The sequence below is a fragment of the Mustela erminea genome, chromosome 9 (assembly GCF_009829155.1).
Source record: "Mustela erminea isolate mMusErm1 chromosome 9, mMusErm1.Pri, whole genome shotgun sequence".
Lineage (NCBI taxonomy): Eukaryota > Metazoa > Chordata > Mammalia > Carnivora > Mustelidae > Mustela > Mustela erminea.
In genome coordinates, this window is record NC_045622.1 from 52,930,109 (window position 1) to 52,957,662 (window position 27,554).

At 37.8% G+C, this 27,554-nt stretch overlaps 1 protein-coding gene across 5 annotated transcripts in view; it reads left to right on the forward strand.

The window, feature by feature from the left end:
• The window catches only part of GDPD4 (glycerophosphodiester phosphodiesterase domain containing 4), a 177,888-nt gene that overhangs the window by 97,522 nt on the left and 52,812 nt on the right, over positions 1–27,554 (forward strand). For all 5 annotated transcript variants that reach the window (XM_032357925.1, XM_032357924.1, XM_032357922.1 and 2 more), the window contains 5 exons: positions 3,606–3,827; positions 4,764–4,918; positions 19,718–19,865; positions 24,249–24,331; positions 25,085–25,134. In XM_032357925.1, coding sequence (XP_032213816.1) covers positions 3,606–3,827; positions 4,764–4,918; positions 19,718–19,865; positions 24,249–24,331; positions 25,085–25,134 — 658 coding nt within the window. The remainder of the gene's footprint in view (positions 1–3,605; positions 3,828–4,763; positions 4,919–19,717; positions 19,866–24,248; positions 24,332–25,084; positions 25,135–27,554) is intronic.

The following is a 27,554-nucleotide window of genomic DNA, read 5'->3' on the forward strand; positions in this document are numbered from 1 at the left end:
TGAGCCAACCAGGTGCCCCACTGTATATCCTTATGCTCTTCATTTAAGATTTGAGAAAAGTAGGATGGGGCTTCAATAAATGTCTGAAGCATAACTTTCTAGTTAAATTGTTGATTGTTCCCTGGTGAAGCCCATGAATATTAGCTATCTTCACCAGCTAAATCATGAAAGAAAGCAAAGATAGGGCCAAAGAGAATGCATTTGGGTTAGACAATACTCAAAAGTGAGATATAACTCTTTGGTAAATAGCTTACAGATAATTAGATGAATTTGTATCCTCTACCATCATAGTTTTGGGGGTTTTTTTAAAAACAGGTAAAACAGACATTTTGCTTGGACTAATATTAGGGATAATTAAACCTTGTTGTCTTAAAAGTCTGTTACAGGGGTGCCTGGGTGGCTCAGTCATTAAGCATCTGCCTTCAGCTCAGGTCATGATTCCAGGGTCCTGGGATCCAGCCCTGCATCAGGCTCCCTGCTCAGCAGGAAGCTTGCTTTTCCCTCTCCCACTCCCTCTGCTTGTATTCCCCCTCTCTCTTGGTCTCTCCTTCTCTGTCAGATAAATAAATAAAATCTTAAAAAAAACAAACAAACAACAAGATCTAAGGCTTAGATCTTCCTTAACTTCAGTATTAAGAGGTTTTTAGGCAATGGTATCAACAGAGTCAATCTGAACCCTTACGGTTTTAACTCCTAATTATTCTTTCTTTTCCCAGTGGTCTGGTACAATGGTCAATTATTTAGTTGTTGTTTGAATCAATATACTAATGTCCATAGCCATAATTTGATAATGTGCAGTAGAATTTTTTGCAACTCCTGAAAAGATTTTGTCTCTGTTATATTTCTTTTGGTGGATCTTTTTTGCAGACTGGATTCCTAATGATGAAATTTATAGGAAAGTGCCATAGAGAAGAAAGTAGTGTTCTTTTGACAAAAGTAACAGTTACAGGTTAGGACGTGGAAAAGGATTCAAAATTGTTAGAAATTCCCACTACTTAAATGGTTTTAGTACTTTGAGCAATCTGATTTTTCATGGTAGTGGAATTAATACTAAAAGTAGTTGCACCTGTATCAACAGGAAGTTGTATTGTTGTTCATCTATATTTACAGATAATTCTTTTCAGAACTGTATGTTGAGTGATAATGTTTCCCTTTAAGTGGCATTATTGGGAAGATTATGGAAAATTGTTTTATTTCTTACCAATTTGACATTGGACCAATATGATATAGGACATTAGATTGTCCTACTTGTAATTTCTCTAAGTATAACCATAGAGAACTGAGAACTTTTTGGTGTTGTTTTTATTTGAGGAATGAAGTGTTTTATATGGAAAACCAGAAATTTTTTTCATTTCTACCTCGTTATTTCCTCGGGCTTTTTTGAAAATGTTCAATCTTATGTTGGAGAGAGGTTAAACTGGCTATGTCCCATTCCCGTTTATTTTTCTCACTAAGTCCCCTATATTACATACAAAAAAAAGGGCTCAATTTACTTTTGCCATTAGAGCTACCCCTATAAGACTATTTAAAGCTTACCGAAATCTAGTTTTAAATTCTCCTCTTGTTTAATCTTTATTATTATTATTTTTTTGCTCAGTTTATCCTTAAAGGAAAGCCTTTTATAAATGTCCCTGTACAGTGCATCGCCTATTCTTTTTGCCTGCTCAGGGACATTTTTCAATGTATGCACAGCTGAGTTATCTAAGTTCTGTCTTGGTCTTTCTCATTCTGTTCTTTTAAAAATTTTCCCCACATGAAGATCTAATAATTAAGTGAATCAGTTGGTCTAGATCTGGTCGAATCTAACAGTATATTGTATTTTGAAGCAAATTTTCTCTTTTCCTGAGGATTTAGAAAACCTTTAATAATAGACCTCAGCTCAGATCTAGACCATGGTTTAACTTAATTTCTATGGCCTGACTTCTGTTCTAGCATGAGGTTACTGTACAATCTGATAATTTCTTTGCTGAGAATAAGGAGGTCAGGGGAAGGGGAAGAAATAAGGTAAGAAGGAGAACAAAGATAAAGTTGTGTAGGAAAAAGAGATTACTTGCCTCTTGAGGAAAGAACCCATGTCCTGTTTCCTTCTTAGAAGTAGCCTTTTATCACTGACTTCACCTACAAATGATCTAAAATGGGCAAATGACTATAAAAGTAGTCATCTATTAAATTTAATATAGCTAATATACATATGGACTGAGGTGTAAAATGAAATGCGGTGTATTGCAAAGAAAATATGACAGTTCCTGCTGTAAGGGAGGTACAGTCCAGTAGAGACAGTAGGAAGTAAGGGAACTATGTGAATTGTGCACTTTTCTATGTACTAGACATGCTCGTAGATGCTGTATTTTATTTTTGAATATTTAATATTTAATTATTTGAATTATTTGAATATTTAATATTTAATATTCAAAATAATCCTGAGAGGGGCTCCTGGGTGGCTCAATCAGTTAAGCGTCTGCCTTCGGTTCAGGTCACCATCTCCATGTCCTAGGATTGAGTCCTGTATAGGGCTTCCAGCTCAGCGGGGTGTATGCTGCTCCCACTCCCCCTGCCTCTCCTCCTGCTCATCTCTCTCTCTGTGTATCTTTCTGTATTTCCCTATCTCGAATGAAAAAAATCTTTAAAAAAAAAAAAACAACAAAATAATCCTGAGGAATACATAGATTACCTCTTCCCTCCCCCATTTTATAGTTTGGGTAATAAAGACTCTGAGAATTTAAAGGTTTTACCAAGGTTACACAACAAGAGACCTATGAAACCAGGATGTGAACCTGGTCTAAGACATAAACAAGTAGAAGGCAGAATGAAACATGAAACTGAGGCATAAAAATGAGCCTTTGCAGTTTAATACCATCAAAGTGTCTTTAGTTCAGGAATATTTAAGGAAGGCTTCATGAAGGAGGTAACACTTAAGCTGTAGGTTTAGGAAGGTGGGGGGGGGTGCCTGGGTGGATCAGTCAGTTAAGCGTCTGCCTTTGGTTTGGGTCATGATCCCAGGACCCTGCGATTGAGTGCTGTGTCTGACTCCCTGCTCAGCAGGGAGTCTGCTTCTCTTTCTCCCTCTCCTTCTTCCCTCTGCATGTGCTTGCTCTCTCTCTCTCAAATAAATAAATAAATAAATATTTTTTAAGAAAGATTTTGAAGGTAGATTCATCAAAGAAAGCCAATGAATGATAGAGTTGGGATTGAATCCAATTTAATCTGAAGCCAGAGCCTATTTTCTTTCCATTACATAAAACTACAACAGCGAGAATAAATGTGGGAAGCCAGTGTGACTTTTATAAAAAGATTTTATTATCTCAAGTTACAGAAAAAAAAGCTGAAAAGGAAAGTCAAGACAAAAATATGAAGGAACTTCAGTGTAAACACATGTCATACAGTGTAGAAGAAATCATTCCAAATACCATGATTACCTATGAAGATTACATTTAATTTCTCTCCTTGGCAACTCTTTATCTCAAGACCAGTATTTCAGAGGGTCTGGTGGGTGGAATGATAATGGAGCAAAATGGAGGTAGGTCTGGGTGTGGGGCTATAGAACAGGAAAACTGGAAACTGCTTTTGATAGGAGCCAATGTATTCTTTGATGTATTTGTTTTTAGTTGAAACCATTTTACAGAATGAAAGCCCTATCAAAGGCTGATCGTGAAAGAGCAGAAAATCAGACGATTCCAAAACTAATCGATTTATTGGAACTTGCACAGAAGGAAAAAAAATTTGTGATGTTTGATCTTAATGCCCCTCCACGAAAACATCCTGTCAGAGGCACATATATTCGCCGTGTAGTACGCTTGATCCTTGACTCTAAAATTGAGCAACATCTGGTATGTCTACCTCATTATTCATGGTAGAGTTTGGGAGGTGGGTAACATGTCCCAGGAGAATAGCAGTTGAGCTTGACCTATCCTGTAGATCTTCCCTGAGATGCCCAAATAATTTTTGCTATCTGTAGAAATGGAGGTTTTTACTTATGTAGCTGCACGTCGCAATCTTCCCCAGTAGGGAAAACATGGAAGTTGTTTGCTACTCCAAACCAAATGAAATAACAGCACTCGGTTAAAAAAAATAAAAGTGTGTGTGTAATGATTATGTGATGTGACCTGCATTGTCACTGGCATAGAACTATTAGAAGGAGCTTGGGCAACACTGAGGCTTTGAGGATTTGGCTTTAATTAGTGATACAGAAGAAACAACTGGTTCTTACTTATTCAGAGATTTGAGCAGAGATTTGTTCGTCATGTTTTTCAGAAGCAATTCTCTGCACTTGAGCAATCATTCCAAATCTCTTAAGTTCTCAGAATGTGGTAGAGTGCTGAGTGAAACAAATATGTGTTTTCCTGCGAATGGAACTATTTCAACAGATGAATCCTTATAGTATTCCCCGATGACAGGAAATGACCCCTTTCAAAGGTGATTTTTTAATGTCATCAATCAGAGGAAATATGATTCCCACCTTTCATCCACACCTACGACCCTCATCTACTTTGGCTCCTGTGAGGCTATCTAAACACAATGGGTCTTTGACTGAGGGTGTTAACTCTGAGAAATCTCATCTCCAGAACAATCCTGGTGAAAGCCCCCTTATAAGAGTTCATTAGACAGTATTAGGCCAAGTTGCGTCTCATCAAGAACTAGAATCTCTCTCCACCCTCTGTAGACTGTTAACCAGTGCTGGAATGAGGCTCCTTTTATTCTACATGGGGCTCTTTGTACCTGGAGAGCTGATTATCCACTGAATGACTTCCTTTTTTTCCTTACAGATTTTTTGGTTGCCAGCTTTCGACAGGGAATATGTCAAACAAGCAGCTCCTGGTTTTCAGCAAGTGGGCAGGTTATATTCCATTGAACGTCTTACAAAAGAAAATATCAGTAGAATAAACGTTGACTACAAGAAGTTGTTCTACAATGGGTTGAGGTAAGAGTTTGACCACACTTCTCTTGGCAGATACTGCCTTACTTGCATAAAATCTGCTCTCCCACCAAGCTCCTTAGCTTCTCCTTCTCATCTCAGAATTTCCCTGTATGACTCTTTTTGGAATCCCCTGTTTTCCCCTCTTCCCCTTCCCACCCTATCTTCCACCTTCCCTCCCTCTACCAGCAAACATTTACCAAGTGTAGACAATGTCCCTTGAACATAGTCTTCAGCCCCTTCTCCTTTATCTCTAATCTATTATCATTCAACACACTTTTTTGTATGCTTGGTGGTTTTGTTCCTATATAAGGTGATCATTGAACAGTCAGAAATCAGGAAGTTGTTTATTTCCTTCTGCCATTACCAGACGGATTACAGTACCTCATCAATAGCTTTGTGGTCCAGATAGCCACATTTCTTGTAGGGATAATTAAGAACATAACTAAATCATTAAAAAAAAAAAAACTTAAAACAGCCAAGCACGAGAAGAAACTAAAATTATTAGCTACATTTATAAATATGTAACTAGTGACAGATTTTTCAAATTAAAAGCACCAGGGAATAAAATGTCGACTTTCCCAAACTTAACTATTATTAATCACAGCTTAATTTAATCCATATTTCCTTTCTCTTAGATTTAAAAGTAAATTTTTTCAGATGCTTTTAAATGCTTCAAAGACAAAGTTTTCCTTGGAGAAATGTATATCCAAAATCTCTTTGGGCTTAATAAAAATTGCCACTAAATACCTTTCTGCGTCTCAAGCCATGAACTAAGTAAGCTATTGGATTTACCTCTGCTCCTGTTCTCACTTTTCCTGCTTCTCTGGCCATGGGGTTGATCATGAAATCTTGCCTTTTTCCTTTTGCTATTTCCCAATCAGAACATTTTTCTTTGCTCAACTACTACTTCTATTTTGAGTGTATTTCTCTTTCCTTTTACTTTTTTTCAAATAGAAAATAGTTCTATGATGATGTTCTTCTCTCCTACTCATAATTTAGATCAATCTAGTAGTTGAAAAATAATTATAATAGCTTCCATTTATTGAGCCTTTATTATGTATCAGGTTCTATGGTTATTAGACCACACGCTCCTTTTCTCATCGTGGCCTACTCATCAGTTACACATGACCTTGGACAAATTTCTAATCGTCCGTTTTCTCATTTGTAAATTAAGAGTAGCAATAACCTAAGGAGGAAAAAAAAGAATAGCAGTAACATGATGGACTGGTTAAAGGATTAGATGAGAATATTCTTCATATTATGCACATGCAAAATGCTGGGCAAGTATAAGTACACAATTAAGTGTTAGCTGCTGCTTTTATCATCACCAGCCTTACATGCTATGCCCTGGAAATTATCACCATCCCTTTTGCAAATGAGGAAACTTACCTCTAAAGAGGGAAAGTTTGAACAGGCTAGGTAATCCACCAAAATTAATATACTTGATCAGTGGGGGACCAAACTTAGATTTATTTTTTTAAATATTTTATTTATTTATTTGAGAGAGAAAGACAATACACAAACGGGGAGAGGCAGAGGGAGAAGCAGGTTCTCTTGCTTCTCATGACCCTGGGATCATGACCTGAGCCGAAGGCAACTGCTTAACCGACTGAACCACCCAGGTGCCCCTAAACTGAGATTTAAACATAGGTCTGACAGAGTCCAGAATCCAAACTCTTTCACCCTCGGCCTTTGAAATTATTTCTTGGCTATAGTTATATGGGCATAGTTTCAACTGACATCAGATTTGAGAGGGATCATATCCTGAGTCCTGTTAGAAGTCAAGCAGCTTAATTTAGCTCAGTGAATATTTATCGTGTGATAATATGTACAAGTGCATCATGCTAGTCTCATGTGAAAAGTCAGAAGCAAGGTGCAGTCCTTTTCCTTGATTGTATTCCAATAAGGACATGTTTTCTAATAAGGACAGTAAGGGTTTTTCCATATAGCTATACTCCAAGGCTGACTGTGACAAATTCATGTGTTATACATTCTTCTAAGTCCTTCTCCTCAAGGACCATTATATTTTAAGAAATTAATTTGTTGTACTTTAAATTATTTGTATAAGGTTTATGACCAGAATATTTGTAATTATGATCACAATTCCAATATATTTTCTGTGTTATGCTCACTTCATAGTCTGGCCACAGTTACAAGACATTGTGACCTTGCCATTTTGACTGAGAATGCTTTAAATACATTATTTTAATCAAAATTATATGAATTATAAGCAGAGATGCCCTCTGCTTTATTTCTGATGTGGGAATTTTTATGGTGTTTTAAAAACTTAATTTTAGGGGTAGCTGGGTGGCTCAGTCAAGCGTCTGCCTTTGGCTCAGGTCATGATCCCAGGGTCCCAGGGCTGAGCCCCACATTTTTTCCTAGCACCATTTATTGAAGTGATTATCTTTCCCCAATCATATATTCTTGCCTCCTTTGTCCTAGATTAATCGACTGGGTATGCGTGAGTTTATTTACAGGCTCTTTGTTCTTTTGATCTGTGTGTCTGTGTTTTGCCTGTACCATACTGTTTTGATTATTACAGCTTTGTAGTATATTTTAAAATCTGAGATTGTGATACTTCCAGCTTTGTTGTTTTTACTTAAGATTGCTTTGGCTATTTGTGGTGTTTTGGGGTCTCATACAAATTTTAGGAATACTTGTTCTAGTTCTGTGAAAAATGTTCTTGGTATTTTGATAGGGATAGTTTGAATCTGTAGATTACTTTGAATTCTGACCTTTTTAATTCTTTCAATCCATGAGCGTGGAATTCTTTCCATTTCTTTGTGTCATCTTCAATTTCTTTCATTAAGTGTTTTGTAGTTTTCAGAGGGCAGGTTTTTCACCTCCTTGGTTAAATTTGTTCCCAGGTATTTTATTCTTTTTGGTGTAATTGTAAATGGGATTATTTTCTTAATTTCTTTCTATGTTGCTTCATTTTTAATGTATAGAAACACAACAGATTTCTGTGTATTAATTTTGTATCCTGCAACTTGACTGAATGAATTTATCAGTTCTAATAGCTTTTGGTGGACTCCTTAAGGGTTTTCTCTATATGGTATCATGTCACCTACACATTTTGACAATTTTACTTCTTCCTTATGAATTTTAATGCCTTTTATTTCTTTTTCTTATCTGATTACTACAGCGAAGATGTCCAGTACTATGCTGAATAGAAGTGGTGAGAGTAGACATCTTGTCTTGTTCCTGATCTTAGAGGAAAAGCTCTCAGTTTTCCCCCATTGAGTATGATGTTAGCTCTGGGTTTTTCATATATGGCCTTTATAATATAGCAGCATGTTCCTTCTAACCCTACTTTGTTGAAAGTTTTATCATGAACAGATTTTTTTTTTCAGATGCTTTCTCTGCACCTTTTGAGATGATCATATGGTTTTTATCTTTTTTCTTGTTAATGGAATATATCTCATGGGTTGATTTGCTAATATTAAACCATACTTGTGTCCTTGTAATAAATCCCACTTGACTGTGCTGAATAATTTTTTCATTGTATTTTTGAATTCAATTTGCTAATATATTTTTTTAAAGATTTTATTTATTCATTTGACACAGAGAGATCACAAGTAGGCAGAGAGGCAGGCAGAGAAAGAGAGAGAGGAGGAAGCAGGCTCCCGCGGAGCAGAGAACCCGATGCGGGACTCGATCCCAGGACCCTGAGATCATGACCTGAGCCAAAGGCAGCGGCTTAACCCACTGAGCCACCCAGGCGCCCCAATTTGCTAATATTTTGTTGAGGATTTTTGCATCTATGTTCATTGAAGATATTGGCCTGTAGTTCTTTTTTATTGTGTCCTTTTCAGGTTTTGGTATCAGTGTAATCCTAGCCTCATAGAATGAATTTGGAAGTTTTCCTTCCTCATATTTTTTTGGAAAAATTGGGGAAGAAGAGGTATTAACACTTATTTAAATATTTGGTGTACTTCACCCATGGAGCCATCTGGTTCTGTACTTTTATTTGGAAGTTTTTTGATTATTGATTAAATTTCATTACTAGTGATTGATGTGTTCAGATTTTCTATTTCTTCCTGATTCAGTTTGGAAAATTGTATGTTTCTTGAAATTTATCCATTTCTGCTAGGTTGTCTAATTTGTTGATGTATAATTATTTATATTCTTTTGTAATTCTTCGTATTTCTGTGGTGTTCATTGTTACTTCTCTTCTTTGATTTCTGAATTTATTTGAGTCATCTGTCTTTTTTCGATGAGTTTGGCTAAAGATTTATTAATTTTGTTTAATTTTTCAAAGAAGCAACTCTTGGTTTCACTGAGGTTTTTTTCATTCTTTTTTTGTCTGTTTATTTCCACTCTAATCTTTATTATTTCCTTCCTTCTACTTGTTTTGTTTGTTCTTTTTCTAGGTCTTTTAGATGTACTATTAGGTTGTGTACTTGTAGTTTTTCTGGTTTCTTGAGATAGGCCTTTATTTCTACAAACTTCCCTTTTTGAACTGCTTTTGCTTTGTCCCAAAGATTTTGGATCATTGTGCTTTCATTTTCGTGTTTATGTAAATTTTATTTCCTCTTTGATTTCTTCATTGATCCATTGGTTGTTTAGTACCATATTGTTTAACCTCCATGTATTTGTGGTTTTCCAATTTTTTTTCTTGTAATTGATTTCTAGTTTCATGCTGTTGTGGTTGGAAAAGATACTTGGTATAATTTCAGTCTTCCTAAATTTATTGATACTTATTTTGTAGCCTAACATGTGATCTCTCCTAGAGAATGTTCCTTGTGCAGTTGAAAAGAATATGTATTCTGCTCATGGATGGAATGTTTTGTGTGTATCTATTAGGTCTAGTGTATCATTCAAAGCCAGTGTTCCTTTGCTAATTTTCTGTCTGGGTGATCTATCCATTGTTTTTTTTTTTTTTAAATATTTTATTTATTTATTTGACAGAGATCACAAGTAGGCAGAGAGGCAGGTAGAGAGAGGGGGAAGCAGACTCCCTGTAGAGCGGGGCTCGATCCCAGGACCCTGAGACCATGACCTGAGCTGAAGGTAGAGGCTTAAACCACTGAGCCACCCAGGCGCCCCCATCCATTGATTTAAAGAGTATTAAAGTCCCCTACTATAATTGTATTACTGTCAGTTTCTCCCTTTATAACTGTTAATACTTGCTTATATATACATGGGCTCTACTGTTGGGTGTATAGATATTTATATTTGTTATATCCTCTTGTTAGATTAATTTCTTTATCATGTAATGCAGTTCTTTGTATCTTGTTATAGTCTGTGTTTTAAAGTCCATTTCGTCTGATAGAAGTATTGCTACCCTGGTCTTTAAAAATTTTTTGGCTTCCATTTGCATAAAATAAGTTTTTTTACCCATTAACTTTCAGTCTGTATTTATTTTCAGGCCTAAAGTGAGTCTCTTGTAGGCAGAATAACATTGGTCTTGGATTTTTTTTTTTTAAGCCATTCTTGTCACTTTATGTATTTTGATTGGAGTGTTTAGCCCATTAACATTTAAATTAATTATTTATATATGGAGTTATTGCCATCTTATTATTGTTTTATGGTTATTTTTGTATTTTCTGTTCCATTTTTCTTCCCTTGCTCTCGTCCCTGTGCTTTTTGATGGCTTTCTTTTGTGGTGTGTTTTGATTCTTTTCTCTAATTTTTGGGTATCTATCATAAGTTTTTGATTTGTGGTTACTGTTGAGTTTATACATAGCATCTTAAGTATGTAGCAGTCTACATTAAATTTATGGTCACTTAAGTTTGAACATCTTTTTTTTTTAACTTTATTTGTTTGACAGGGAGAGAGATCACAAGTAGGCAGAGAGGCGGAGAGAGAGAGGGAAGCAGTCCCTGCCGAGCAGAGAGCCCCATGTGGGGCTCGATCCCAGGACCTTGAGATCATGACCTGAGCCAAAGGCATAGGCTTAACCCACTGAGCCACTCAGGTGCCCCAAGTTTGGACACATTCTAAAAGCACTAATTTTTGTTTCCCTTCTCCATTTTATGCATAAGATGTCATATTTTACATCTTTTTATTTTGTGTATTCTTTGATTTACAAAATTTTTTATAGATATTTTTTATAGATATGAGAGAGAGAGAGCCAGTGCGAGTGGGAGGGAGGGGCATAGGAAGAAGCAGACTTCCTGCCTAGCAGAGAGCCAGACACAGGACTAGATCCCAGGACCATAGGATCATGACCTGAGCCAAAGGCGGATGCTTAACCAACTGAGCTGCGCAGGCACCCCTAAATATGATTATTTACTACTCTTGTACTTTAACCTTTATACCGGCTTTATAACCTTTAATTTGTGGTTGCTTTTACCTGTGAATATTTTCCCTTTCATAATTTTCTTCTAATTATAGCCTTTTCTTTTCACTTAAAGAATTCTTCTTAACCTTTCTTATAAATCTGGTTTAGTAATGATGAGTTCCTTCAACTTTTGTATATCTCCTTCTCTGTCATTATTCTTTGACATTTTGCTTTAAAAAACAAAACAAAACAACAACAACAACAACAACAAAAAACAGAACTAGGTTTCATGCCCAGTGTGGGGCCTGAACTAATGACCCTGAGATTCAGAGTCACATGTTCTACTGAGTGAGCCACCAGGCACCCTACCATTTTACTTTATATGTTTTGGTGTGGCCCTCCTTGGGTTTATCTTTTGAAGGCTCTCTGTACTTCTGGGCCTGGATGTCTGTTTCCTTCCCCAGATTAGGGAAATTTTTAGTTGTCCTTTCTTTAAAGAATTTTTCCTCTCCTTTCTCTTTTTCTTTTCCTTCTGGGATCCCTATAACGTGAATGTTATTACACTTGATGTCACTGAGTTCCTTTTACTCACTTACTTACTCATTTACTTTGTTCTTTTTTCTTTTTGCTGTTCAGCTTGGCTGCTTTCCATTACCTTGTTTTCCAGATTGCTGATCCATTCTTTGGCTTCCTTTGATCTATATTTTCTGTCTTTTTGTTGAAGTGCTCACTGAGTTCCTCCACTCTTCTCTCAAGTTTACTGAATATCTTTCTGAATATTATTTGGACTTCCTTATTATATACATTGCTTATCTCCATTTCATTTAGTTCTTTTACTGCGATTTTGACTTGTGATTTTATATGGGACTCATTCCTCTGTCTTTTCATTTTGTCTAACTCTCTGTGTTTATTTCTGTGTATTAGCTTGAGCACTTATGTCTACTGGTTTTGAAAGTAGTGGTCTTTTGTAGAAGAGGTCCTGTGCTGCCTTATGGCACAATCCCCTCAGGTTACTAGAACCAGGTTCTCTAGGAGTGTCCCCTGTGTGGGCTGCCTGCACCCTCCTGTTGTAGTTGAGCTGTGATTGCCTTCAGCCCAGCTGACTGCAGTGACCTCCTTTGCCTGCTGTGGATGAGCTGGGCAGGGTTTGGCCCCCATGTTGCTGAAAGGCCTGCCTGCAGCAACCATTGTCTTATTGGTGGATGGGCCCAGCTGTCAGTCTAGCTGTCTGCAGTTAGCCTCTCCTGCCAGAGCTGTAGGCACACCAAAGGGCAGTGCTTGTTCCCTGTGCAGCCAGCTAAGAGGCCAGGCTGCAAGAATTGTGAGCACACTGGTGTGTGGGTTATTTTTCCACTTCCCCAGGGCAGGAGTCACTTTGGAGTGGTGCTGGTCCAGCTGAGGCAGACTTCAGGGTGTGATGGGGCAGGAGCCACTTTGGAGGGACCCTTTCTCTGGGTTGGATGGGGTGGGTCTGCAGGGTAACACCGGGACAGGACATGTAGTGCTAGCAAGGTAGATGGAGAGTGTTAGCACTAGCTTCTGCAAGCATCTGGCTGTCTGGTTTGGGAGAGTGGAAGACAAATGCTGCCTGCTAGCACTTTTGTTCTCTGAGAAATTTCCCTCCCTACCATACATGTTCTGAGATTGGTCAATAAATCTTCTTTACTTCTACCCTAGGCACTTTTCAAACTGCTGCTTTTGTTCTATTTCTCAGCCTAGTTATTTAGTATGCTGGTTCTTTATGTTCAGAGACTCAGTTTCCTCTCACCTGCAGCTCTCCCAGAATTAAGTTTCCTGAATTTTTAAAGCTCATAGAGTTAAGCCCTGCTAATAATTAAAGCTCTTAGAGTTAAGCTCAGCCCATTTTCAAAGTGGGCCCTTTGCAGTGTAGGTCCTGCCAGAGGTACCTGGTTTGGGGTCTGATCCTCTTGCCTCTCTGTGATGTGATGTACTCCTGTTTGTGTTTAGTCCCACCGAGAATTTGTTCTGAGCAAAGTCCCTGACCCACTATCAGTGTGGTCTTCTCTCTATGATTACCTATGGAGGATCTGTTCTGCCAGTCTTCAGATAGTTTTCAAAGTTAGTCACATAGATGTTGCTATTATCTCTGTGTGTCCCTGGGAAAAGGTGAGTTTGAGATCTTCCTACTCTGCCATCTTTCTAAAACAAGTAGTAATTTTTAATTTTTTGGAAGAATTGTTATACTGTTTTCCAGAGCAGCTATACCAGCATGACACAGAGGTTCCAATTTTTCCATATCCTCCATGTCTTTGTTTTCTGATTTTTTGATGTAGCCATCCTAATGGGTTGGTATTAGTTCTTCTTTAAATGTTTGGTGGAATTCACCAGTGAAATCATTGGATCTCAGGCTCTCTTTGTTGGGATATTTTTGGTTAAGGATTCAGTCTCCTTACTCATTATAAATCTATTCATGTCTTCTAATTCTTGATGATTCAGTTTTGGTAGGTTCTGTGTTTTTAGGGATTTGTCCATTTCATTAGGTTATCAAATTTGTCAGGGTACAGCTGTTCATAGTATTCTTTTGTAATTCTTTTTATTTCTGTAAAATTTGTGATAATGTCCTTTCATTTTTTATTTCAGTACTTGAGTCTCTTTTTTTCTTATTAGTCCATCTAGCTAAAGGTTTATTAATTTTGTTGATTTTATTCAAGGAACTAACTTTTTTTTAATAGATATATAATGTATATTTATCCCCAGGGGTACAGGTCTGTGAATCGCCAGGTTTACACACTTCACAGCACTCACCATAGTGCATACCCTCCCCAAAGTCCATAACCCCACCCCCCTCCCAAACCCCTTCCCCCCAGCAACCCTCAGTTTGTTATATGAGATTAAGAGTCACTTATGGTTTGTCTACCTCCCAATCCCATCTTGTTTCATTCATTCTTCTCCTATCCCCTTAACCCCCCATGTTGCATCTCCACTTCCTCATATCAGGGAGATGATATGATAGTTGTCTTTCTCCAATTGACTTATTTCGCTAAGCATGATACCCTCTAGTTCCATCCACATTGTCGCAAATGGCAAGATTTCATTTCTTTTGATGGCTGCATAGTATTCCACTGTGTATATATACCACATCTTCTTTATCCATTCATCTGTCGATGGACATCTAGGTTCTTTCCATAGTTTGGCTATTGTAGACGTTGCTGCTATAAACATTCGGGTGCACGTGCCCCTTCGGATCACTACGTTTGTATCTTTAGGGTAAATACCCAGTAGTACAGTTGCTGGGTCGTAGTGTAGTTCTATTTGCAACATTTTGAGGAACCTCCAAGCTGTTTTCCAGCGTGGCTGCACCAGCTTGCATTCCCACCAACAGTGTAGGAGGGTAAGGAACTAACTTTTGGTTTCATTGATATTTCCCTATAGGTTTTCTTTTCTCTAATTAATGCTATAATCTTTTTTATTTTCTTCCTTTTGCTGTGTTGGGTCAATTTGTTCTTTTTCTAGGTTCTTGAGATATAAAGATAGGTTGTTGATTTGATATTTTTCTTATTTTTTTTAAAGATTTTATTTATTTTAGAGAGAGAGAGAGTGGGCATGAGTGGGGGGAAAGGCAGGAGAAGGAGAAGCAGACCCCCCACTGAGCAGAGAGCCTGATGCTGGGCTCAAGCCCAGGACCCCAAGAACATGAACTGAGCCAAAGGCAGATGCTTAATCAACTGAGCCATCTAGGCACCCTGGGATTTTTCTTGTTTTTTAAATATAAGCATTTATATGTATAAATTTCCCCCTCAGCACCACTTTTGCTGCATCCCTGAGTTTTGGTATTTTGTATTTTCATTTCCATTAATCTCTAAGTATTTTCTAATTTACCTTGTGATTTTTTTTATCCATTGATTGTTTTAAAGTGTGTGGTTTTATTTTTCACAAATATGTATATTTTCCAGATTTATGTTATTGACTTAAGAGCTTCATGCTCATGTGATGGGAAGATACTTTGTATGAGAACTGACTTTCTTTTTAAATATTTTATTTATTTATTTGAGAGAGAGAAGGAGAAAGAGAGAGAGCACAAGTGAGGAGGAGAGGGAGAAGCAGATTCCTCACTAAGCAGGGAGCCCCTTTGTGGGGCTTGATCACAGGACCCTGGAATCATGGCCTGAGCGGAAAGCAGACGCTTAACCAGCTGAGCCATCCAGACACCCTGATAGCTGTCTTTTAAAGTTTTTAAAGTGTATTGAGACTTAATCTGTGACCTAATATATGGTCTAGCCTGTAAAATATAAAATGCACTTGAGAATAATGTGTATGTTGTTATTGTTAAGTATTCTGTATATGTCTGTTAGATATAGTTAGTTTCTTCTGTTAAATCATCTGTTTCCTTATTTTTCTTTAATCTGGTTGTTCTATCCATTATTGATAGTGGGTATTAAAGTGTCTAATTATTATTATACATTTGTCTGTTTCTCCCTTCAATTCCTTCAGGTTTTGCTGTACACATTTTTCTGGTCTGTCATTAGGTGCATAAATGTTTATAATTGTTATATTTTCTTGCCATATTGAACCTTTTATTAATATATAGTGTCTTTCTTTGCCTCTTGTTACCTTTTTCGATATAAAGCCTATTTTTTCTGATATCAGTGTAGCCCTCTCTGCTGCTTTGGGTTACTATTTGCACAGAATATCTTTTTTCCTTTCTTCATTTGTAATCTGTCTATATCTTTGGACTTAAAATGAATTTCTTGAAGAAAGCATATAGTTGGGTCATATGTGTTTGTTGTAGAGATTAATCCATTTACATTTAAAATAACTACTGAGAAGGAGGAACTTAGATCATTTTGTTACTTTTGTCATTTCTGTAAATATTTATTATTTTGTTCCTGTCATCTCTCTTATTTCTATGTGCCTTTTTAACTTTTGTGTCCCTTATTTCCTGTAATACTATTTTATGTATGTGTGTTTAGTTGATTTTTTTGGTAGTGAAATGTTTAAATTTTTTTCTTATTTCTTTTTGTATGTGTTCTATACCTCTTTTCTTTGTGGTTACCATGGGAATTACATTTAACATCCTAAAGTTATAACTTTCTGATTTGAATTTATACCAACTCAATTTCAATAACATACCAAAACTCTGCTCCTTTACAGCTTCATTCTTACTTCTTCTGGTTGTTGATAGCAGAAAATTACATCTTTATATATGGTGTTCTCCAGAACATAGGTTAGTAATTCTTTTAAATGGATTAATCTCTTAAATTACATAGAAAACTATGTGAGGAGTTACAAACCAAAATGGCAGGGATACTATGTTTTAGACTAATTGTTTTGTCTTTAGATGCATTGTTTTAATAATACTAGATTTTACATTTGCCCATATATTTACTTTTATTGAGATCTTTCTCTGTACAGCTTTGAATTACTGTCTAGTACCCCATCCTTTCACCTTGCAGGACTCCTTTGAGCTTTTCTTGTAAGGTAGGTCTTGTGGCCACAAACTCCCTCAGATTATCTGGGAATGCCTTAATTTACCCCTTCATTTTTCAAGGACAGTTTTGTTTTGTTTTGTGCAGTAAGAGTCTGTTTTATTGTTTGCTTATTTGTTTTCTTTTAACACTTGGAATATGTAGACCTGTTGCTTTCTGACCTCCAGAGTTCCTGATGAGAAATCTGGGGATAACTTCATTGAGGATTTCTTGTCTGTGACAAGGTGCTTTTTCCTTGGTGCTTTCAAGATTCTTTGTCTTTGTCTTTTGAAAGTTTGATGAGTGTCTTTTGAAATGAGTCTCTTTGAGTTTGTCTTACTTGGAGTTCTTTAAATATTATAAAAACTAGTCCTTTGTTGGAACTGTGGTTTGCAAATATTTTGTCCCAGTGTATGGCTAGTGTGTAGGATCTATAGGATCCTCTTAACAGTGTCTTCCAGAGAGCAAAAGTTTTTTAATTTTGATGAGGTCTAGCCTATCAGTTTTCCCTTTTATGGGTCATGTTTTTAGTTCAAGTCTAAGAGCTCTTTGTCTAACCCTCAGAGCTCAAAGATTTTCTTTTATAGTTTTTTTTTTCATTGAAAGTGAGTTTTATATATTTTATATAGTTTTATATATTTAAGCTTGTAATCTCTCTTGAATTAATTTTTATATAAAGTATATGGTATATATCAAGGATTTTTGTTTTGGGGGTTTTTTTTTTTGCCTATGCCTGTCCAGTTTCTCTTCTACCATTTGTTGGAGAAACTGTCCTTATTCCATTGAATTCCTTCTTCTTCACCTTTGAAAAAAAAAATCATTTGGGCGTATTTGTGTGGCTTTGTTTCTGGGTTTCAAATTATGTTCTGTTGGTCTGTGTGCTTATCCCTTCTCTAAAACTACACTGTCTTGATTACTGTAGCTATATATAAGCCTTAAAATTGGGTATACTCCATCTCATTTCATTATTCTTTGTTTTATTTTATTTTATTTTATTTTTAAAGATTTCATTTGTTTATTTGAGAGAGAGAGAGAGAGAGAGAGAGCGAGTGAAAGAGAGCCAGATACGGAACTTGATTCCCAGGACCCTGGGGTCATGACCTGAGCCAAAGGCAGGCACTTAACTGAGCCACCCAGGTGCCCCTCCGTATAATTTTAGGATCAGTTGACCTAGTTATACAAAACAGCTTGGGATTGTGATAGGAATTGCATTAAGCCTGCAGATCAATTTGAGAAATAACATCTTTACAGCACTGAGTCTTCTAGTCTATGAACACATGTCTGTTTTTTTAAATATTCTTTCATTACTTTCATCAGCACTTTGTAGTTTTCAGCATATGGATCCTATACTTCTCTTGTTGAGTTTATACCACAGTATTTTATTTTCTTTGTGAATTGTTAATGATATTGTGTTTTCGACGTTTTAGTTTGCATGTATTCATTATTAATATATGTAAATGTGATTGATTTTTATGTATTGGTTTTAAAAGTTTAAAAAGTAGCGTTTTATTACTATTTCCTTCTTCTGTTTTTTTTTTATTTATCTGTAGGTGATTTGTAGAATTGTCTTAGAGACCATTCTAACATACTGGATAACTAATTGTGCACACTCATGCAAAGGCAGTATTGTTATTTATAGTTTATAGTTTAGAATTTTTTTTTTTTTTTTAAAGAATTTATTTATTTATTTGAGAGAGAGACAGTGAGAGAGAGCATGAGAGGTGAGAACGTCAGAGAGAGAAACAGACTCCCCATGGAGTTGGGAGCCTGATGCGGGACTCGATCCCGGGACTCCGGGACCGTGACCTGAGCCGAAGGCAGTTGCTTAACCAACTGAGCCACCCAGGCGCCCCTATAGTTTATAGTTTATACATTGAGCCTAAAAATTTACCAGGTTAGTATATGGCAAAGGTGAGATTCAAACCCAAGCTTATACAGAGCTATTTACTATCTCAGGTTAAAAAAAATTTTTTTTTTGCTTCTTGCTCAGCAGGGATCCTGCTTCCCACCCCGCTCTGCCTGCCTCTCTGCTACTTGTGATCTCTCTCTCTGTGTCAAATAAATAAATCTTTTTAAAAAAATGTTTAAAGCATTTACATGATATATTTTGTAAGAAATTTGATTCCTAAAAGTGATATTTATTTATTTATTAAAAAGATTTATTTATTTATTTATTTATTTGATAGAGAGCACAAGTAGGCAGAGAGGCAGGCAGAGAGGCAGGCAGAGAGAGAGGGGGAAGCAGGCCCCCCGCTGAGCAGAGAGCCCGGTGCAGGGCTCGATCCCAGGACCCTGAGATCATGACCTGAGCTGAAGGCAGAAGCTTAAACCGCTGAGCCACCCAGGCGCCCCGCTAAAAGTGATATTTAGACTAGACTTGCTAGGTATCTCAATACTTATTTTTCTTTTCTCTGTAAAGAATGTACAAGTATCTGCTAACATTTTGTGCATTGGGAAATGTTTGATTTCATTGTCTTTACTCAGTGCTTATAAAGATTTTTTTGTATTTGAAATTTAAGTTTTCACCAGATTGGTATCCATTTATTCATTCTTTCATTTATCATTTATGAAGGTAGATATTGTGCTACGTACTAGATATACAGAGATGAGTTATACATTACTCTCTACTTTTAATTTGACTATAGCCAAGTAAAGAAGACTATCAGGAAAGTAGATAAAATACAGTAGAGGATGGTAAGTGCTCTGATGAAGGTATAGTTGCTACACAGTAGTGTGCTGGAGTTGGCTTATGACAGCACACAGAAGTCAGTTATTAAATAGAAACTTTGCAAATCCATTTTACTAGTGGTAGCTTAAAATTGGCTATGGTAGGAGTATTTACACCATGGAAATCGGCAAATGCTACAAATAGCGCTTTCTCTTTTTTTTTCCTCCTTTCTTTCTTCTCTCCCATCAGGACATCCAGTTTACTGACATACCATTTTGGTACAGGAGCAGAGGTATTAAGTCCAGTCCTTTACCTCATTGCAACACAAGCCCATTCTGCATTATCATAAGTTGTCACAGGACCAGCTGCTTCTAGTGATTTAAGCAGCAGCCTCTCACAAACATGGTGGCTGTTACCTTTTTAGATGAGGAAAGCGAGATTAAGTCTAAATTCCCTGTGGGTTCTGTTTTTATTCCAGAGATTATAAAGCAGCTAACATCAAAATCAACTTGTACCTTGTCAATGAACCTTGGCTCTACTCACTGGCCTGGTGCTCCAAGATTCACTCAGTGACCACAGACAACATTCACATCCTGAGTCAGCTAGATCAGCCTTACTTCCTCATGGTGAGCTGGCTATCCAGGTTGTTCTTTCAAGCCTTGTACAGTAGGAGTCTAAGTCCCTTACCCTACCCCTATATTGTCCACTGTGCAGGCCTCTTGGGAGCCACTTAATAGCAGAGACCTCTATGATGGTGGAGATGAGACACTCTCCCTTCTCTCACCCACATCCTTCTGTGGTTTGCAGAAAGAAATTAGTATTGTTATAATATTGTCGTTTATTGAATCTTCACAATGTGTTTTTCATGCATTATGTAATTGGACCCTCAGAATTACTCATTTTTATTATTCCTATGAAGAAACTGAAGTTTGATGACATTAACATTCTGGACATAGTCATATGATGCAAGGTTCAGAATGAGATTTGATTCCAGAGTTTTGTTACAGAAGTCCTGCCTTTCTAGAGGCATGACAACAATGACAGTGGCATGGACTATGGGGAGAAAACCAAGTATATCTGACTCCAAAGTGAAAACTTTGTGTCCTGAACAAAATGCTTTTGAAAAGGAAAGCCAGTCTCAGGGTCATGAGATTGGAGCCCCATGTCAGGCTCCCAGCTCAGCATGGAGTCTGGGTGAGATTCTCTCTGTCCCTCTGCCCCTCCCTCTGCTTGCATCCTTTCTCTCAAAATAAGTAAATAAAATTAAAAAAAAAAGAAAAGAAAAGAAAAAGCTAGTGTCCAGCCTACCTTCCTTGATTGCTCCTCCTAGCCCTGATGCTGCTTATTGCCAGAAATGTAAGGACGTGGGTCATAATCACAGCTAAAATCTTACCATTTACTATCTGTGGAAGCACCCCCTGGATAACCAGTTAACTGCTACAGAGTTCTTTTTTTGTTTTTATTTTATTTTTGTATGTTTGTTTTTCAAGATGTTTATTTACTTATTTGACACAGAAAAAGAGAGAGAGAGAGAGAACACAAGCAGGGGAAATGGGATAGGGAGAAGCAGACTCCCCGATGAGCAGGGAACCCAACACAGGGCTCCATCCCAGGAATCCAGAGCCAAAGGTAAATGCTTAACCAACGTAGCCACCCAGGCGCCCCTACTACAGAGCTCTTATCTGTTAGAGTATCTTGACGGGGCCAGACACAACAGTATACAACAGAAGAGAACTTTTTTTCATTGACTCTTTAAACTTCTCTCTGAGCTAGACTTTCCCTGCTCCTGAATGAAATCTTAACTCAGGTCCCATAAGTTTTCTAGTCATTTTTAGATAACTTCAAGATTTCACTTCCAGTCACCAAAAAGTCTCACTTCAGAGTGGATGTGTCTAGTTGAAAATACACCCAAACTCCATGCTGTTTTAAAAGGTAAATCTTTAGGCAAAGAAGCCCAAATGAGAAGCATAAATATTTCAGGCTATCTTCTCCATACCTCTGGCCTCACTAGCCCTTGTTTCGGGTCAGGACCAGGAGAAAGGGAATCAGGGTCAGGGCACAATCTCATAAAGCCAAGCCCTGTGGTGGCAGTGTAATAAAATTACTGACACCTTTTTTCTCGCTGGCTTGGGCAACTTTGTGGAGACGACCCTGAAGAAAACCTTCAACGGCAGGTCCCTTGGCTAAGTGAAGCCGTTCTACTTGTCTGTGTTCATACAATTTTCCTTCCTATGTGTATTATATATTTTTCTAAGATTTTGTTTTTAAAAATTGATTACAAAGTAAGCCTGTTCATTATATGAAATTCAGTCATTATAAAAATACATAAACCGGAAAACAACACACCCCTCCATAATCCTATCCCCCTAAGGCAGTAATGTCTCACAGTTGTGCCTATGGATATATTAAATGAAGCTTTATTAAATAAAGCTTTTTATTTTAATACTTGAATTCATACTGTTTGAAATAATTCATGTGATTCAAAATTTTAAAAGTATAGAAGGATATAAAGTTTAAAAATATTTTCTTCTATACCTGGCTGTGGCTTTTCTATAGGACCTAGGGTCACCTTGTTCAGGAAGGTGAGACCAGTAAATATCCTCACGGCTTTCTCAAGCAGCTCACTTTTTGGAGTTTGAATATGCAGATTTAAATCTTGGCTCTACCCCTTACTGTGTGAACTTGGAAATGTTAGTTAGCTTGTCCATGCCTCTGTTTATTATTAAATTATGCATAATGATAGTACAACAGAAGTACTTGTATCTCTCACAGTTTAATCTGATCATTGGTCTGTTAATTGAAAAAGTTAAAGTGGGGAATCATAGATAGATATGTGTGTGTGTGTGTGTGTGTGTGTGTGTGTATGTGTTTACAATCTGTCGGTTTTTAGTACTTAACCCATCTGAAATGTAGAGCCTTAAAATAACAAATATTTCTTTGTCATATTCTTTGTGATGGCTACATGGTCCTGTGGTCAGAGCCAGCTTAGTGTAGGGTGGGTACAACCGTATGTCTAGGTTCTTACCTGGATTGCGTGGGGTCTATGTGATCACTCACCGTCAAGGAGGCTGGCTTGAGCACGTTCACTTGGTGGCAATGGGTTCCCAGCGAGGAAGAGAGGTAAAGCCCCAATGCAGTATAGTTTTCAAGGTTTCCCAGGTGTGATTTTTTGTTAATGTTCCATTGGTCAAAGAAAATTACAAGGCCAAGTCCAGATTCAAGGTAGGGTAGGAGAGAAAAAGACTTCATGCATTGATGGGGAGAAATAGCAAAGTCACACCTGTATACAGGCCTGCATTTTGGGAGGAATACTGTCATTTTTATAAATAATCTATCACATAAATACCTCACACATTTTATTTTAAAATATTCATTTACCTTATAACATAAAGTCAGGGTCTTTGAGGGTACTTAAGCTGGTGGAATTCTATAGTCATTTGTTTATTTCAACACCCAAATGAACCAGCTATGATTTCTAAGTTTTATTTCTTTCAAGCAGAACAAGAACATAAAGTCATTGAAAGAAACAATCTGAATGAGGGATTCACTGAGATTTTCATAATCCTCTTATCCCCAGTCTCTTACGTGTCTCACTCACAGCTCATTCAGTTGTAGTTTATTTTTTAATCTCTTATCTTTGCTGGGTTTTCCAAAGCATTGGCTTAGTTTTCTGGAAAATGATGTACCTCTTTTTTCACTTAGATTTACAGATTTGAGTAACATTTAATTACACTGCACAGTTGTAACAAGTAGACTGTTCTAAGCCATTTCAGGGAGCAAGAACGATTGAGTCTTAGTAAATGGACAGCTCACCTGCTGGAAATCCTGGAGCAGCTCGGGCTATCAGTCACTCTTTCCCAGAGGGGAGGGATTAAGAGCCTGGGTTTAGGGGCACCTGGGTGGCTCACTCAGTTAAGAATCTGCCTTTTACTCAGGTCATGATCTCAGGGTCCTGGGATTGAGTCCCACATTGGGCTCCCTGCCCAGTGGGGTGTCTGCTTCTCTCAGCCTCTTCACTCTCTCTCTCTCTCAAGTAAATGAATTAATTTTAAAAAAGAGCCTGAGTTTAATGGATGTTGGCTAAGAACTTCTACTGTACCTGCTTAGTGGGGCTGTTGTGAGGATGGGATGTAAAAACACCCTTTAAGGCTTAGAATGCTTCCTAGCTCTTGTGGATGCTCATTAATTGTTGTCGTTGTTGTTAATTGTTAATTGACCCATTAGTGTTATTATTACTATTAATGTTATTATTCAGCTCATGGAAAGACCTTGGGATAAGCTGAGGAGAGGCTCAAGAAAAAGCAAAAAGTGCCAGGCCCAGGGGCATCAGATAACAGTGGAGGTGGAAAGGGAGGATCAAATCAGTTAATTATAAAACTCATACAAGAGGACCCAGGAGATGAAGTTCTGGGAGATTCAGGCAAAGGAACATGGAGAAGGGGGCATGTTAGCTAAGGGGGAGTTATAATTTCAGCATACTTATTTGAAGCATGATGTTTTAGAACAAAAATTCCTAGATGCTGGTTCACAGACTAGTTGCTTCAGCATCACCTGGGAAGCGTGTTCAAAATGCAGAAATTCTAATTCATAACATATGTAGTGGACCTGTGACCCTGTATTACTAAAAGCTGCCCAGGTAGATATGGATGTGCAGACAGGTTGGGGAAGCCATACTATGAAAGCACAGAGTAGTGGAACTCAAGAAACTTGGGCTGTACTCCTGGGTCCAGAATAGACTTGCTATGTGGCTCTGGGACTCCTCTGTATTTGAGTGTTAAGGGAGATGAAGGATATGAATTGTTTGTCCCTTCTAGAGTTCCCTGCACTTACAAAGGGTGATTGTTAGGTTATGAGTAGGTACTCTCTGTTCGAGACCAGCACATCAGAATTCTTCCACCTGCTCTGCCCTCCCCCCAGCCCTGGCAGCAGATCAAGGGACTTGACCTTTTTGATCTAAAATCCCTTCCAATTGTTGTTTTTTTAAAACTGTTTTGTTTTCTATTTTGCAGACACCAAGTTACTATATGTTTATGTGGCTTCTCTTGGATAGTGTTTCTGCAGTTCTCATTGTTACCGTATTTTATTTTCATTGGTAAGCCTATATTTGCAATTTTAAATGAAATTTTCCCAAGATAAAAGTGTAATTGGTTCTTATGGAAAGTTCAGAAAAAACACTTAGATTCTTCCTGTAATCCCATGGGGCAAGCTCTCAGGAAGACAGAGTTTATAATCTGAATCTCTCATTACTTCTTGTGCTGTCTGTACCCCCTCACATCCTTCGTACCTCAACACAGGACAATATTCTAAGGATAAGGACTCTCAGTAAGGCCTGGTCAAATGCTATTACTAAAGATTCATTGTAGACCAGTTGGAAAAGGCCAAAGGTTAGAGGTTGTGCAGAACAAGTGCCTTATCTTCTCACCTTTTGTGAAACAAAACAAGTTCACAAACTGGGAAGCCTGGGTTTTAGTCCTGGCTTTGTCCCTTAGTTACTGGGGAAAATCACTGGAAAATCACTGTCTCTTTCTGGGCTATAGTCTTATTATCTGCCCAAGAAGATGACATTTGAGAATCCTGCAAGGCAAATGTTACAGGATTGCAAGATTCAGGGTGGGAAAGGGAACATCCAGGGAGAAGAATTTTAGCTAGAGGAGACGATTGTTTTTCAGACCTCCTCAAATGCATCATTTCATCATTCGTGGGTTATCCTTTAAAGAGGAAAGTATAAACCCTGTACTTAGATGAGAATTTGACCAGATTATGTTTCTTTTCTGACCACTGCCTTGGATTATTATCTTTTTTGGAAGAGGTCTCTGAGACTCATGAATAGTCTCTTTCCTTCCAGGTGGAGAGAGCACAAAAAAGAAATGGCCGATAATGCCAGCATTCACACAGGTAAAGTCAGGTCTGCCCCACTCCTGTCTCTTCATCCCTACCCACGGCTTCCAGGATATGGAGCCTGCTTTTCATTTCTCTGAGAAGAGCTGAGAGAGTCTGGGGAAAGTGGGAGGTGGGGACCAGTGGGAAACTGGGAATTATAGGTTGGAGGACTTGACATCAGGCTTCACTTTGGACTTTATCCTTTGGCAGTAAGACCCCTTGGAAGATTTTTGAGCATAGGTATTTGTTCACTTGTAAATATCTTAATTCATCACACAGTTGGTTTTGGAGTACCTGCTTTGTGCTAGGCACTCTAAGAAGGGCTAAAGATTACACAAAAGCTGTCATGGAGGGTGGCCCAAAGAGAGTGGGGCTGGCCCCCAATGAGCAATGAGGAAGCAGGCAAAAGTAGATAGCTGACACCATTGGGGCAGGCACCAAGGTCTAGCTACCAAAGTAGCTGTCATGCCCATTAGAGCTTTATGGGCTTCACCTGTAGGTGATGTATGTTGGAGAATGGAGGGAGAAAACTGCAGAGATCCTAAAATGCTAGACTAGAGTCTATGCTCTGCACAGAAGCAATCAAGGGATAGCAAATGAGCTTCAAACAAGAGAGCAATATGCTTAGATTTTTGTGTGAAGGGATGGAATAACAGAATACCTATTATTTAGCAGAGTAACTCAGGAGCTAAGGAAGTAAGATAGGCCCAGCAAGGGGAAGGAAAGCTAGATTTTGTTTTTCAGGAGGTTGCAGGGATAATCACACAGTCAGTGAGTGGTTGGGAAGTTAGTGCTTTGTCAGAGGAAAATGAATTAGGAAAGAAAGGACTGGGCAATATATGATAGATTTCTTCCACAGCTCCTGGAGGCTTAGGTAAAGTTGGTACAGTCACAGAATCATGAATTAATTTAATTTCTTGTGGGTAGTAGTAAAGATCCTGAAATGCCATGCACCAGCTGGCAGAGGATTGAACTGATGAGATACTTAGAGTTGCAGGAATGGATCCATAGGGACCGTGAAAAAATAAGTTCAGAAATGTGAATAAATTAAATGGAGAGCAATAGTCTTGCATATTGTGAAGCTGAAGTTTCAGATTAAGGTCATCCAAATCTCTTAGGAGCCAAAAGATCTCAAGTAACTCTGAGTTATATGGATTTTTGAGATCACTCTACTGACTGTTAAGAAGTCTGAAGGCTTTAGCCTAGCTATCTTATGATTTTCAGTAGTTGTTTTAGTAAAGCAGGGCTTCTCTGAGTACAAGAAATTGTATGGCTTAAACAACAGAAATTTATATTCTTATTTCTCTAGGCTAGAAGTCCAAGATCAGTGTGTCAGCATGTTTGGTTTTTCTGAGGCCTCTCTTGGCTTGCACGTGGCCATCTTCTTGCTGTTTCCTCATATAGCTTTTCCTCCGTGCACTCACACACCAAGTGCCTCTCAGTGTGTTCAGATTTTCTTTTCTCCAGTCAGATTGTTTTAGGCTTCATTTCAAGCACTTCTTCAAAGGCCTTATTTCCAACCATAGTCAGATTTTAAAGTATTGGGGACTGAGGCTTCAACATGTGAACTTGTGTGGGGCCCAAAATTCAGACTGTAACAGTAATAGAGCCAAGAAATGGAAACAAACAAATAAACAAAACATAGAAATGGTGACGAAATTATAGATGGGAGAGAAAGTTCTGGAGGAACAAGGAAGACTGAAGCTAAAACCACATCCCATGTCCCTTGAGGCTGAAGAGAATAGAGCCTCAGACACTAAGCAAGCACAGTGTTCCATCTTGCACCATGACGCCTCTAGGACGGACATGTACTGCTGCAGCTGCTGCCACCATGAGGCATTTGTCGGCTTTCTAGCTGTAGGGTGTATTTCTCAGCACACTAATGAAGTCAGTCCTTTGACTTCTGCCTTATATAGTTTCTTAGGAAGTCTTGAGCAAAAAAAGTCTCCCATTTTATCTTTGTTCTTCTGCTTGTAATATGTCATTTTTCTCTATCTGCTTTTAAGATTGCGCCTGTTATTACTGATTTTCAATAGTTTGATTATGGTTTACCTTGGTGTGTGTGTGTGTGTGTGTGTGTGTGTGTGTGTGTGTGTGTGTATCTATCCTGCTTGGGGTTTGCTGAACTCTTAGTATAATTTTCATCAGACTGGATCAATTTTCAGTCTTTATTTTTTCATGCTCCTATCTTCTTCTGGGATTCCAATTACATAGACGCTAGAAAGTTTGATATTATCCCATAGGTTGCTGAGGCTCTGTTCATTGTTGTTTTTAACCTATTTAATTTCTATGCTTTATCTTGAGTAGATTCTATTTCTGTAGGTATTACTTTCTTACTGCTGTGTAACAAATTATTGTAAACCTTGCAGCTTAAAATAATACAGATTTATCATCTCACAGTTTCTTTGGGCCATGATTTCAGGTACGGATTAGCC